Raw genomic sequence first — 14,554 nt, forward strand, 5'->3', positions numbered from 1 at the left:
TAGCATTATTTGCCTCCCTACAACCTCTGGATCATTAATGGGTAAGGTAATGCTGTTCTTATCAGCATTAACTTACATTGCCCTTCTGCAGTTTGGTATCCCATCTTTGCACGCCCCTGGAGGGAAGAGGCAGTAGGCAGCCCTGGTCATTTAGCTGCTGAATTATGTCATCTGGAAGGAGAGCTGTAGAAGGCAGGAGCTGGGGGAATCACAGGGCCTTAACATCTCTGGAGAGCCAGTGATTTTTGAGGGCTGAACCACATCTTCATTCCCTGGGGGAGGAGGCAAACTGAGCCTCTTGTCCAGTGTGGACAAATAACATGAAAACTCCATGAAGTGATCCTTGAGGAGTTTCAGAATTCCCTATGTGGATCATTCCCAGTGTGGTGTAGCCCCACTCTGATTCGACTGAATGTATGAAGCAGGTTTAAGCTTAGTTTTAGTGTGCTTATGGAGAAGTACTTTTCATTCTGTGGAGCTGGGGAATGGGTGAAATCTAATGAAAAAAGTAAACGGTGACTGTATAGGACCAGCAGGTTAAATAGCATCATTCTCTTCATATCTATTTAGGCTGAGTTTACAGCTTACAGGGCTCCCCTGGGCTGGAGGGATAGGGAATTGTTTTGGTGACATCTGCTGCTCAGAGCCCAAAGTATAAGTTCTATTGTTTCTCCCTCTCTCTCGAGTGCATTTGTTCAGCTTGCTGATCTCAGAAGAGAATCAATTTGTTATAAAGCACTGTGAGCTACATTTCAAAGGGATCCTTGGTGGTTTATATTCAATGAATCCTTTCAGAGATCAGTAGGCTGAATAAACATCTCCTGAGAATGAGAAGAAAAGAACTTTAACTTCGGATTCTGAGCATCAGCTATCGCTCACTCCCTGTCACTTGTATGTGCGATTGTAGATCCTTTTGGCTGTGTAGGCAAAATCATGCAAACAAAGACGACAAGATTTGAAAAATCTGGTATCTAAAGCTCCAAATGAAGTAAGCTCCTTTAATAAAGTGATGCAGAGTTTCCTAGTGTAAGTTCAACTAGGTTGGAGTATTGTTTATCGATTAGAGCCAGACTGCGGGATTAAATTCTCAGCTCTGTCACTGACATACTGAGTTGCCCTGGGCAAGTCATTTAGGCTCAAACTTTCATAAATGGCTTCTATTTTTGAGTGCCCAGTTTTAGACATGAAAGCTGTGGGCATTTACTTTAAAGTGGCCAGATTCCACACCCACCACTCTCGTTTTTCAGTGGGAGCTGAGGTTACTGGGCACCTATGAAGATCCAGCCTTACCTATTTAAAGCTGGGCCACCTAAAAACAGAGGCACCCAAAATTTACCACTTTTGAAAATTTGAGCTTAACCTCTCTGTGCATCTAGTTAAACATCTGTAGACCAGCCATAACACCAGCTTCACTGGGATATTGTGTCTTAGTTGTTTGTGAATTATTTTGCCATCCCTGGATGCAAGAGGCTTTATAGTACAAAGTAATTAATAGAACTGTCTATCACCTTTGTATAATATCTATGATTTGTCATCATGCACGTCCTCCCACTCCACATCTTTTTCCTTTGGAGGTGCCTGACCCCGATAATATCAACTTAACTGATGTGGCTCCTGGATCTTTAAGGAGGTTTTTTGTTCAATGTCCGACAACCACTGATTTCCAAGTAGGCAACGCTAAGACTTATGTTGTTTTAGCTTATTAATATAACAGTTATTTGGAAACTTGGAAACTTGTTTAGACTTTATCTCTGCTAACGTTCCCATGCTGATTTCATGTCTGATAAATTCCATGCACATGGCCTCATTCCCAGAGTGAAAAGAGCACAATGTTTAGCCACATACTGTAAACAATTTTTGTAAATGAGCTGCCTTTCCCCCAGCTTTAGTACGTGTGCCATTTTGAAGATAGGAGCATATTTATCTCTGGATGAAAAATTCACACCTCATTCAATTCTGACTCAGTTTTCCAAAGACCTTGTGGATTAAAACCATTTGTGCCAAGGTGCTACACAATATAGTCAGGGACATGTATATTTAACCCTTCATGTGCTTTATTACTTCAACAGGAGTTTGTGGGAGCTGTGTTTGTCTGAGGTGATTGGTAATGGTGCTAGAAAGGATTTCAACTCTTGGGCACTGGTTTGATGCTGGCATAGGTCAATAGTGATTTAAAGACATTAACTAGCCAAACAGCTGTTTGGTAGCCTAAGTGACATGAATGGGGTGATTGCTGGTCTTGTTCCTGAAACTCATGAAACACCATTATAACTGCTCCCTTGCTGGCTGTTTCAGTCAGGTCCTGACCTGGAAGAGAGCTAATCCCTCCATGACAGGTTAAAGGCACATGAGTGGGGAGATGAGTCCAGCCTCTGTTGTGGGTAAATGATTTCCAAGGTTGTGTCAGTCTGGCATCTTACACCAGCACTAAATTCACTTTAATAATACTGGGGTTTTAATGGCTTTCATTTTATTACTCACCTGGTTAAAACACTATTAAATCATACAGGTTTTAAAAGCCTGCAAATTATCTGCAGTGATGTATGAGTACCACAGGGCTCACAGTATAAAATGCTAGATTTGAAAACCTGCCTCGATATTTACAGGGCTTTGTTACTCCATCCAAGCCTTTCTTGAACCAAACACAGTCTTCATCCACAGACTTGCCACTGGAGAACATTTAAGTTTATGCTACAGATTGGGGAGACAATTTCCAGAACTGAAATCCACACCAATTCTGGCTTCTGAAACCAACCACTGAATCACTAACCAAGCAGAGAATGTCACATCTTCAGTGGTTGTAGGAGGTTCACAGGCTTATTATTCTAGCTTTAACTAATTTTTTCAAAAATACCACCCATACAAACAGCTTTAGGCTTCATAACAATTGATTAAATTTATAGTTCCAAATGAATACCATGCAGCAACAAAAAATAATCATACAAAAATACTGAATTAACTCAGCCAACCAATAAATTAAAGAAACAAAACAGAACCTTTCCCCTCTGTAGGAACATATCCTCATCCTCTCCCGCAAACCCTGGAAGATCATCTAAACTATTTTGGATCAAAGGAGATACCAGTTTATAGCCAACCTTGGGTTATACTGGCTTCTCCTGGAATAATCTAGGACTGAATGATGACAGTGATGAAAAGTCCACCTGGAGGAGTTACTCAGATTTACACCAGTGGAAGTGAATTCAGAACCTTGCTCTAAGTTCCTATATGCAGCCACGATTCCCTATATCGGGCAGGCTGTCCCATGGCCTCTGTTGCAAGATGGGAGTAGGAATTTGGAGAGTTTTGAAGGCTAAATAAATGCTCTACTTTTGTGTTTTGAAAAAAGATTAAATATATTTTAAGAGAGAAAAAAAGAGAAAATGTACAAAGAATTTTGTTAGAGTGACTGCCAACCTCGATTACCAAACACTACAGTATTTATTTTCTTGTCTATTTTTTACTCCTTCCTTCAAGGATGATGGTTAAAGGACAGGATAATAAGATGTGGGAATGAGAACTTGCTAAGAAGCAATTTCAAAAAGACGAAGAAGAAAGAAAGAAAGAAAAAAGGAAAGAAAGAGAAAGGCAAATACAAGCATTTCAGTTAGTTAGTCAAGGTTAGTTTCATGTTATCTGCTATAACTGACATTATGAAAAATTATAGCTGGCATAAAACCAACTTTACTAATGATAAACCTTAGGACATTTGTCTTTGATAGTGCTTGACAGCTCAGTGATTTGTTCTTTTTTGAGACTAACTCCCTCCTCGAATTGTCTATGATGTCTTATATCTTCATTTACTGACTTCAGAGGAGTAAGGTTTTTGTACAATGGAGATTTACATGCAAAGCAGCATTTTTACCTTCTTTCATTGCATAGACCAGAGCTGAGCTCAAATGCATCATGGGAAAAAGGGCATTTCTAGCCCTAACTCTCTTTTGCTCCTAGCCAGAACTCTGCCTCATAATACTGAGTTGAGTTGGTGGCTCCAAGGGTTCACCTGGAAACTTTTGCAAAGACAAAATTGTGGTTGGAAAACAGCAGATTTTCACACTACAGAAAATGGAGTCCTTTGGATTTTTAAAACAGACATAAAGCCAAATGACCAAAACTCAAGTTTTTGGAAAAACTCTGCAGCTTGAGGAAAGATGTTCCTTATGCGTAAAACACTGGACTGCAAGTCAGGAGATCCGGGGTTAATTTGTACTCTGCCAGAATTTTCCTGCGTGACCTTGGCAAGTCGCTTCATCTTTCTGTCGATGGGATCTGTAAAATGGGGAGAATTAATGCTGATGTTCTCCCACCCTTTTTCTGACTTATCTAGCCAGATTTTAAACTTTTCAGAGCAAGGACTGCCTTCCTGTAGGTATGAACCGTGCCTAGCACAGCCATAAGTGGAGGACTGCCTGGTGTGCCACCTTGGCCAGGTAGAGGCACTGGTGTGAGACACAGCACCTTGCTGTAGTTTCTCATTTTCAGCAATAGCAGGCAAAAAGGCTGAATCTCTTAAGAAGAGTCAGACGCAGCATTTTGTGGTAGCTTGGGAAGCAGTTTTTTTGCTGCTCCCCTTCTCTCCAGATGCCAGCTTGGCTAGCAAGCAGTCCCTGTGAGCAGCATTCAGTGCATCAGTAACCCACAGGGCAGGGCACAATTTGCAAGTCAATAGCAGAGCTGTCAAGAGGGGAGTGGAAAGATTTAATTCTATGATTTGATTAAGATTGATTTAAAATAGTAAAGAGTGTGTGTGTGTGTGTGTGTGTGTGTAAACCTAAAACTCCATGTTGATTCCATGATTCACTTTCCTCCTAAGTATGTGTTTGCGCCTGTTGTTTCTGGGGTGAAATGGTGAAACTTCCTCCCTTGTATTTTGACGGTGTTTTTTGAGGGGAAGGGGGAATTTTGGCCAGAAAGTTCAAAAGACTGGTCTGAGCCTCCAATTTACTGTGGGAGATGTGTGCCATTTTCTGTCTGTTCTGTAACCCAGTCTTCAGCTGCATAGAGCTAGCAAAAGGAACTCACTTTCCTTTGGGGAAGGTGCCCTGCATGGTGGTCTTGATCTTTCCTACCTTGCTCGGCTGTCTAAGGCTCCTCTTACATAAATCCCTCCTATGCTATAAGGATCTGGGAGCCAAGGGAGAAATCACCATCCTCCCTTGTTCTCCTTTTCTATTCCACCCATCACTTCGCCCACACACAAGGTGCTGTCAAATAATGTGTGGAAAAGAAACCTGGGTTCATCCAGCAGGGGGAGCCAGGCTCCCACTGACTTGCTGCACCCCTGGAATGTGGTGAACAATGAACGTCAAAGAGTGTGTGGATGTGGAGTGAAAACCGCGAGGTGGGAAAGAAACGAGAAATAAACCAGCAGGGAAAGATGAGGCGAGTATCCTTTCGGCTGGGATCCCTGCCTCATCTGCAAGCCATAACAGCCAGCCTGTGGGATAAATGACTTCTCCCCTATGTTGGTGAGTACATGCCACAGGGGAAAGAGTTTGACTAGGTCTTAGCGTCAAGTCCAGTTGTGTGTGTTGTGTCTTTTGTTAGTCTGTGTAAATGTGTGTGTGATTTGTTTTTTGTTTAGTGTGTCTTTGCATTTTTGTGGCTGTTTAATTTGTTTGGGAGTTTTCTAGTTTTTCTGTAACTCTTCAGTGCTTGGTGTGTGTGTGTGTTTTGTGTCTGATTATGGGTTGCTGAGCATTAGTGTTTGTGTATAATCTTTACTTCCACAGTGAATGTATGTGTGCGCACATGGGTGTTGTCATTTACATTTTTTAGAATATTTCAAAGGGGACAAGTTAATTGCATCTGCTTACTTTTCATATCAATTAATTAACCTTATCTAGTTTTAAATGGTGAAATACTCTGTGTCACCCCGTGTGCCACTGAGATGAATGTCATTTAGGACAGCTGAAATTAATACCCTTTGCTCAATCAAACGCCAGGGTGTTGGCATTTATTACCCTTTTTGTGTCTCCCTCTGTGTGTGTGGCTTGAGTGTGCAGTATACAGCCTACTAAGCTACCTAATGATCGGGGACAATGAGACAGGAGGAAGTCCTGTGGGATGCTCTGGAAATGCTTCTTTATGGAATCACTCCTTGGATGCCAGAGGGAGTGACTGGGGGGCTGCTGCGGCGTTTGGCCATTGCATAGTCCCATGTCTGCTTTTCCCTTTCTTAATGCTTTAGGAAGGAGACCCAAGTAAAACAGACACTTCCTGGAGAGGCGATGTTGCCACCCGATACCCCAGGCAGAAGGAAGTCTTTGCTATCAGGGTCCCCCACTCAGCAAGACGGAGGGAAAGTCCCTGGGACTGGAGATGTAAATCCCAGGGCAGGGTGCAGGAGATCCTGAAGAGCCTGCTGCACCTGGGCTTTGTGTAAAGGGAAAGGCATGTTGTGGTTGGACCTGATCCCTGGAATGCAACTGTGAGGAGCAGCAGTTGGAAAGAGGATTATTCCTTGATGATTATGAAGAACTAGCTTGTCAGCAAAGTGTCAGAGTAAACTCTTTCCCACAGGAATAGTAACACACTCCCACAGCTTATGGTAGCCACCGGCCTGAAAGCTACATCAGTGGCTGAAGGGAGCTCCACTCAGGTCTTTCCCATTTCTTCCTCCTCTTCCCCTTATTTCTTCTTCCAGTGAAGACTGAAAGACAGAAACATCACTCAGATCTTGCTAGAGTGTTGGAAATACCGTGCCTTTGTTTGGGATGATTTGTACTGATGTGCCACTTCAATGGGATGTACAAAGTGTGACTTGGGTGATGACCGTTTAGCCAGGACTGAGCTGGTTAACAAAGTTTGCAGGCTGAGCACAAAGACTGGGTGGAATGGAAGCAGCCTGCCATGCACTTATAGGACTCTAGTTTTAAACAAGAGATCTTTATGAAGGAGCTTGAAAACCAGACCTATTGTTCATCTGAAAATTAATTCCTGCTGATTAAACCATTGGCTTTTATTTTTTCCCCACCTGATGCAATGCAGTGCCTCTCTGTTGGTTTTGTATATGTGATTTGCTATGCAATTCAAATACTAAATAAGAAGGAGAGACAAACTTTCATCCCAGGACAAACAGAAAATCAAAGGTGAAAGGTAGGATTCAGATTTTCTCATTTAATTAAAAATAAATAACGTAAGCCATTCTTTACTGAAAGCCTTTAAACACACACACACACACACACACACACACACACACACACACACACACACACACACACACACACACACAATGTAAATTTATTTTCTTTGCTTCTAGGACTGTGAGACCTAAACAATGTGGAACAAAATGAGGAGTTGCTCCCTGAAGCTTCCCATAAACAGAGAACCAATGTATTTTGTAGCTGGAATGCACTGAGGGTGAAAAGGGGAGAAAAAAACGTCTCATCAGTTAGAGGTTTGTGAAATTAAATTAGAAACAAAAGCACCTAATGTAATACGCTTCAGTAGATCTGAAGGGCTAGTCAAATGGACACTGGAAACACTGGATCAATAGCCTATTTAAGTGGGAATATATGCGAGCTTGAAAAGTGATTGCACTCTTGTCTGTTGGGTATTTTTGTAGGGGACTCAAACAGTTCATATGCAGATAGCCTGTTTTAATTGGGATATTTTGTGCTTGAGCAGTACAATGTAATTTGGAAGGGATTACTAAAAAAAAAAATCGGTGCAGAGTTGACTGTGTTTGTAAATTTCAGCTACTTGCCACACTGCTTTTGATGCCTCTTGTTGTGATTCCTAAGGAGTATGGGGTCCACGCAAGGGTGAAGAGACTATAACACAAACCTTCGGTCTGCCTGGCAATGAGTAATTAATGGACGCCTGATGTATCTGTAGTCTCTGCAAGCAAAGGAGTTGATGTCATCATGATTTTCATGATATGATTTTCCCTCAGGAGAAGCTATGACTTGGAACGACACCACAATGGACGGGGAAGGGTTGCTCGTTGAAAGGGACTCCTCCTTTCGGATCCTTACAGGTTGCTTCCTTTCTTTGCTGATACTTTCCACGCTTCTGGGGAACACACTGGTGTGTGCAGCTGTCATTAGATTTCGCCATCTGAGGTCCAAGGTGACCAACTTCTTTGTAATCTCCTTGGCAGTGTCAGATCTTTTAGTGGCAGTCTTGGTCATGCCTTGGAAAGCTGTTGCTGAGATAGCTGGTTTCTGGCCTTTTGGCTCATTCTGTAACATCTGGGTGGCATTTGATATTATGTGCTCCACGGCCTCAATCTTAAACCTTTGTGTCATTAGTGTAGACAGATACTGGGCCATCTCTAGTCCATTCAGGTACGAGAGGAAAATGACCCCCAAGGCAGCTTTCATCATGATCAGCGTGGCATGGACCTTGTCTGTATTGATTTCCTTCATTCCTGTGCAGCTGAACTGGCACAAGGCTACAACCACAAGCTCTTTAGAGCTAAATGCCAGTTTCCAAGGCATAACTATGGACAACTGTGATTCCAGTCTAAACAGGATGTATGCCATCTCCTCCTCTCTAATTAGCTTTTACATCCCAGTGGCCATCATGATTGTCACCTATACAAGGATATACAGGATTGCTCAAAAACAGATAAGACGCATCTCAGCTTTGGAAAGAGCAGCCGTGCATGCTAAGAACTGCCAAAACACCACAGGGAATGGAAACAGTATGGATTGCCAACAACCAGAAAGCTCCTTCAAAATGTCCTTCAAGAGAGAAACAAAAGTCTTAAAGACTTTGTCAGTGATCATGGGGGTGTTTGTATGCTGCTGGTTACCCTTTTTCATATTGAACTGCATGGTGCCCTTTTGTGAGCCCAGCCCACCATCCAAGGGAGCAGAACCCTTTTGCATTAGTTCCACCACCTTTGATGTTTTTGTTTGGTTTGGATGGGCTAATTCCTCACTGAACCCCATCATTTATGCCTTCAATGCTGATTTCCGCAAGGCATTTTCAACTCTGCTAGGATGCTACAGACTCTGCCCTACTTCCAACAATGCTATAGAGACTGTTAGTATCAACAACAATGGGGCAGTTGTTTTTTCAAGCCATCATGAGCCCAGAGGGTCTAGCCCAAAAGAGTGTAACCTGGTGTATCTGATCCCACATGCTATTATCTGCCCAGAAGAAGAACTTCTGAAAAAGGAAGAAGAGGGTGAACTATCTAAGACCTTGGAGAAAATGTCTCCAGCACTGTCCGGTATCTTGGATTTTGAAGCTGATGTGTCTTTGGAAAAGATCAACCCCATCACTCAGAATGGGCAACATAAAACATGAACACTGAAGTTAGCCCAGCAAAATCTAACAGTCAAAAAAGATATACAAGATTTTTTGGTAAGAAACCAAGCTCTAGTGAGAATTATACTGTCATGCAAAGTTCAGATTTGATTACTGGGTGTTCAAATCAAACATAAAATTTTAAACAAAAAGGATATTGAAAACCTAAAGGTATTTCTGTGTTGTTCATACTGAATAAAACAGAGACACAAATTTAGGTACAATGCAGTGTCAAAGAAAATATTTCTTCTGCTCTATAAGTATTTATAGAAACTGGTTTCTATCTTAAATTGGGACAAGAAAAAACCCATTAACAACTTAACAATTAACCTTTGAAGAAAATGAGAGGATTTAATTTGCCATGTCTAGTACTACTGGGTGCTACCAGGTTCTAAGTAAAGTTTGAGGGATTAAAAAGGTAGGTAGATGCCTTCTTAAATTATTTCTGAAAAACAACTGAGCCTTACAAATGAGAATGGGTATTTTTAAAGATTTGGGAGATAATATGTTGATACTGGTTTTATTTATTTATTGTTTTAAATGGATATTTTTCATATGTTATAACAGATCTAGCTTTATTTAACTTATTTAAAATGTCTAAATAATGGGATATTTCAAGGGTCTCACAACTGAATTTTGACCAGTCAACAAGTCAGCATTTTAATAATGATCATTAAACACAAAACAAAAAACCCCTCTCTGATAGTCTGGGTAGCCAACGAAGTAAATAAAGAAGAAGCAATCATAAAAAGCACAGCAAAAGATGGGGGAGTTAATGAAGCTGAAGCTGTGTAGAATTTATTTATTTTTTGTGGGATGGCTTAAAAAAAATAGGACCAGAGTTGACTGATTGACAAGTTGAGAAAGCTCTTCCCCTATAGAAATAAAAGGAATTGCTGCTATTTATTTTAAAAAGTTTCATGTTACAAAGACTTTGCTAGAATGTCAGTTTGTGGATCTGTAAATACCTTAAATATGAATACCACCTTAAGAAGAATCCAATTTGAGAAGAGAAGCTTCTTATATAACAATCATTAGTATATAATGTTTTGTATTTATGTAAGATAAACAGCTTTCTCAGACTTTTCTTATTTCAGGTCTTGGATATCTTTTCTGAATAAACACAATTGATTATAATGGTAGTAAATACGACAAATCTCGTTACCATCTGTATTATTACAGAAACACCAGTAGTCAAAAATCATGCTGTCTGTCTGCTAATGCATCACAGCCAGAATAACTTAACAAGTGAGGTACTTTAGTGCTTTACCTTGAAAACTAGAATGACATTAATTTTAGTCTTAAATATGTTAATAGTACATTGAATAATGAATAGTGCCTCATTTCCATTTTGGATGAAGACATTTCTAAATGTGTATGGAGCTTCAATCCCCATTTCCCGATGTCTTGTGAGCTCCATAAAATTTGCCAATGTTTATTTTGACAACTGCTACTTTTTCATTGTACTTTGAAATCAAAATCCCTGCCGTTTTTCCTTTGTAATGTCAAAAGTAGTCAGTAAACATTAGCAACAGTCATCGGCAGGCATTACCATACGGACACATTCCAAGAGAGCCATTTGTTTTTGGAATGTTAGCAAAATATCCTTCAGAGAAACTCTTCACAACCTTTATCAAAAAGTGTTATCAGGAAAAGAAAACTGAGAGAAAAATTAGAAGTCTAATGAAATATATACATCCTGCATCAGGTCTGTGTTATTTATGTATTGTGAATGTTTTCATAATTTTATTGCCTGTATGCTGCTTTCATACATATAATAAAATTATTTTGTGAACAGAAGGTCAAATAAAACAATCTACATTGCATTTATTAAATACATTCTGGTTTTTGTTTCTCATATTGGTTACATTAAAGACAAGGACATGTTAACGTTTTCCCACTTGCCCTAATGTGGAACCGTACCAATGAGGTTAATAGGAATTTTCCATAGGAGCAGAAGAAAGCCCTTTGTATTGAGATGGCTTCATGTTTCTATTTCAATTGGCTACTGCCATTCATTCTGGACTGGAATTTAAAAGGGCTCAGATGTCTGATTTCGAAATAGCTGCTTTAAAATGATGGGTCTAACCATTTAAATGCATAGGGCCTGATTCACTGGTGACTGATTGATATCAAAGATGTTGGACTGGTGTAAAACAGGAATAACGTAGTGGTGAATTACACGCCTGGGGCCTTTTTGTTGTCCTTTAAAACTCTGTGATACTCTTCAAAGTGATTTGTAAAAATAGCATTGTAAGGTTCCATCACTATTGTCTCTCAGTGTGTTTCTGTTCAAAACTACTCCATTTACAAGTAAAAAGAAGATGGACCAGACCCTCAGTTGGTGTATATCAATGTTGTTCTATTGACTCCAGTGGAACTATGCAAATTTATCCCAATTGAGGGTCCAGCCCACTGGCTTGTCTCTTCATCAGCCTGTAAATCCATTTTGAAAATGGAAAGTCAAGCTCACTTCTTTCTGCTTCAGGTATTACCAGTAGTAAAGATTCTGCAATCAGGACTGAGCCAGAGTAGAATGCAGCTCGTTCTCCCCAAGCTGTCTTGGCTCTGCAATTCTAACATGAGTAAAAAGTAATATAGATTTATTTCAGTCAGTAAAACCAGCAGACCTGATTGTGAATGCACATTTCGCAGAGCAAGGAGGTGTAGGTTGATAGTCACTTTGCAAAACAGAAACCTACTTTGAGTCTTTTTTAGCTTGTTGGCCAGAGATTCTCTCTGCTTTGGGGTGATGCCTGGGTCCTGATATTTGTAATAAATTTGAGAAGTATGAAGGATTGGCTTCCATTTCAAAGTGTACACAAGCAAAAGGACTTTCTATGGTCCTCAACTGGGCAAATCTCTCCTTGACTTCTAGACTTTGGCCTTTTATTCCCCAAACCTCGCAATTATGAATTTTGGTCTGGAGTATAATGGTGAAATAGATTTTAAACATAATACTCAAAGTTACTTCACATTCATTGTTGTCCCAATTATACAGTGGTTGCTTGTGCCCAAGCAAATGGAGAGGCTGCAGGTAACCAGAGCCATCCCAGTGCCTCCTTGCCCACAGATTGACCAGTTTTTCAAAGTGAAAGACTGGGCACCAGTGGGAGTGCCAGGGGCACTGTCCATGGGGATGTGGCATAACTTGCCTCTGAGGGGCAATCTGGGTTCCCCCTTTCAGAACGGGCATTGGGACACTTCAGAAGGGGCAGGAGAGAAGAGAGATTTACCCCTCTGAGACAATGCTACTGTTTTCTCTCTGTCAGCCCTTCTTTTCTCTTTCTACCTCCTCCTTCAAACCCTTTCTTACCTTCCTTGTTCCTGCCACCCACACATCTCATTCTTAACACTACCAATTTATCCATATCCTTAGTCACCCATTTACCCCATTCCTTTATTCATTTGTCAGTCTAAACTGTGTCTCTCTAGCTCAGATTCTATCCTGTCCTATTTTTTTCTCAGTCCCTTCCAGCGGTTTCCAGGGCATATGCAAGGGGACCCACCCTCTGCCTCTGGGGCACTAATCTGAATAAGCCTCTCAGAAGCCTGTATTACCTGCTATGCACCTTGCTCCCTAGCTCTCAGAAAACTCTTGCAGCTAGAGTGCAGGTGCAGAGCAGGGTTTGCCAGATGCACTGAAGCCATTGCACCCTCCTGGGATAAATTCCAGCCCTAGCCGGCCTCCTGGCACAGCGGATAGCAGGAATATTATGAATGGGTGTAGCCTGTAGTGACCAGCTACCTTCAGGTAAAATGCATCTGCTGTGCTGCTGGCAATACAAAGATTCCTAAATGCTGGAGTGATTTGAGTGGAATGTGAAAGGATGGTGGCAGCCCACTGGTACACTGGAGGGCTAGCATGACAAAGATTGACAGCACATAGCACAAGGCAAGCTTTTTAGTTTCCATCACCTTTGCTCTTATTACGCACTAGTTAAAATGGCTGTGTGTTTGAAATGTCCCCAGTAACACAATCTAATGTAGCCTTTCTTCCTTATAACTTCGTTGTGACGGAAGATTGTTTTAACCTTTTCCATTTACAAACAAATGGTGGCCCTGAAGCCATTATGCTACTGAGAACAATCTACACGCAAATGAACCATATCTACCTTTGTGCTCAAGGTTAAAACTTGAATGGACTTGGCCATTTCCCAGGGAAAAAAGAGTGAAAACTATACAACAGACCTGAAAATCGTCTATAGCAATCACATATTAAAAAGAGGGGAAGAAAAACTTAATCTTTGAAGATAGACAGGATGAATAAACCAGTTCTCAGAATCCAGTCCCAGTCCTTTTGGCATCAACAATGGCTTGATTTTCAGAAATGCTGAGCATCCACAAAGCTCACTGAACTCCAGAGGAACTGTAGGTGCGCCACCCCTGAACTTCAGGCCATTTTAAATGTCTTGCCATCAATTTATCTGAGAACAGAATTTGTCACTGTAAATTTCACTGAACTGGTCATACAAGAACTCATTTTCTAATCCAAAAGGTTTAACTGTGGCATCTCCCTGACAAACTCTTTTTTTACTCTGGAAGTAAAAATATCAAATAAGAGTTTCCTGTAATGTTGTATAATACTAGAGATGGGCTTAATGGTAGAGATGAATACAAGCTACACAATTTGGATCTAACAGATATGATCTTTACGAACGGGGCTGCTGATAGAGAGCTTTCCAGCAAAAAAGTGACTTCTAATTTTTCAGGCCTCCATTTGAGTGTCTTAGATTGGGTATCTTCCACCAACAAATGAAAGAACTCAAAATCGGTGGCCACTTTTGTAAATTTAGCCTATCTGACTTCTTAAATGAGATGCAGCGAGGTAGAAATGGAACCCAGGAGTCCTGTCACCCAGACCCGTGCTCAAACCAGGTAGGCATATTCCTTCCCAGAATATCAGACAACTATTATTAAAAATGTGTTTCCTAGGATTTCTATGAATTCACTTTTGAGGCTGAATGTTTAGACCAAATGGATTTTACTTATGAATAAGTTGATTGTAATTGCGATCATGAGAGTGATTTTAAAAAAATGCATTTAACATGGTTCTGTTTGTTTTCATTTTATAGTCGGAAACACTGGTTAAAATATAGACGAATGCTGTCTGTATTGGCTTTCTTGTGACTGTGGCTTTTCTCTTTTGAAGATATTTTCCTTGTTTAGGTCCTGTCAGGCTGTAGCTTTCACGGTCCAGAAGAAAAATTCCTGCTGCTAAATTCTTTTGCAAAGTAGCTGCTGACTTTCTCATAACCAGCATTGACGTCATTAGTGACAAATGATGTTGGCTGCA

The 14,554-nt window shown here is 40.7% G+C and overlaps 1 protein-coding gene across 2 annotated transcripts; it reads left to right on the forward strand.

The window, feature by feature from the left end:
• The first annotated feature begins 5,266 nt into the window (after window positions 1-5,266).
• Window positions 5,267-11,083, forward strand: DRD1 (dopamine receptor D1). Of its 2 annotated transcripts, none has more exons than XM_037907867.2 (4): window positions 5,267-5,465; window positions 6,188-7,095; window positions 7,259-7,396; window positions 7,743-11,083. In XM_037907867.2, the coding sequence occupies exon 4, from the start codon at window positions 7,903-7,905 to the stop codon at window positions 9,256-9,258; it is 1,356 nt and encodes a 451-aa protein (XP_037763795.1). In that variant the 5' UTR covers window positions 5,267-5,465; window positions 6,188-7,095; window positions 7,259-7,396; window positions 7,743-7,902; the 3' UTR covers window positions 9,259-11,083. The 2 variants fall into 2 exon arrangements, with proteins under 2 accessions (XP_037763795.1, XP_037763796.1); XM_037907868.2 differs by having other exon boundaries at window positions 7,895-11,077.
• The last annotated feature ends 3,471 nt before the right edge of the window (window positions 11,084-14,554 follow it).

Source organism: Chelonia mydas, chromosome 8 (genome assembly GCF_015237465.2).
Source record: "Chelonia mydas isolate rCheMyd1 chromosome 8, rCheMyd1.pri.v2, whole genome shotgun sequence".
NCBI classification, from domain to species: Eukaryota; Metazoa; Chordata; order Testudines; family Cheloniidae; genus Chelonia; species Chelonia mydas.

Excerpts from the sequence above, each read along its gene's own strand:
- DRD1 (XM_037907867.2), top strand. The coding sequence starts at position 7,903 with ATGACTTGGAACGACACCACAATGGACGGGGAAGGGTTGCTCGTTGAA.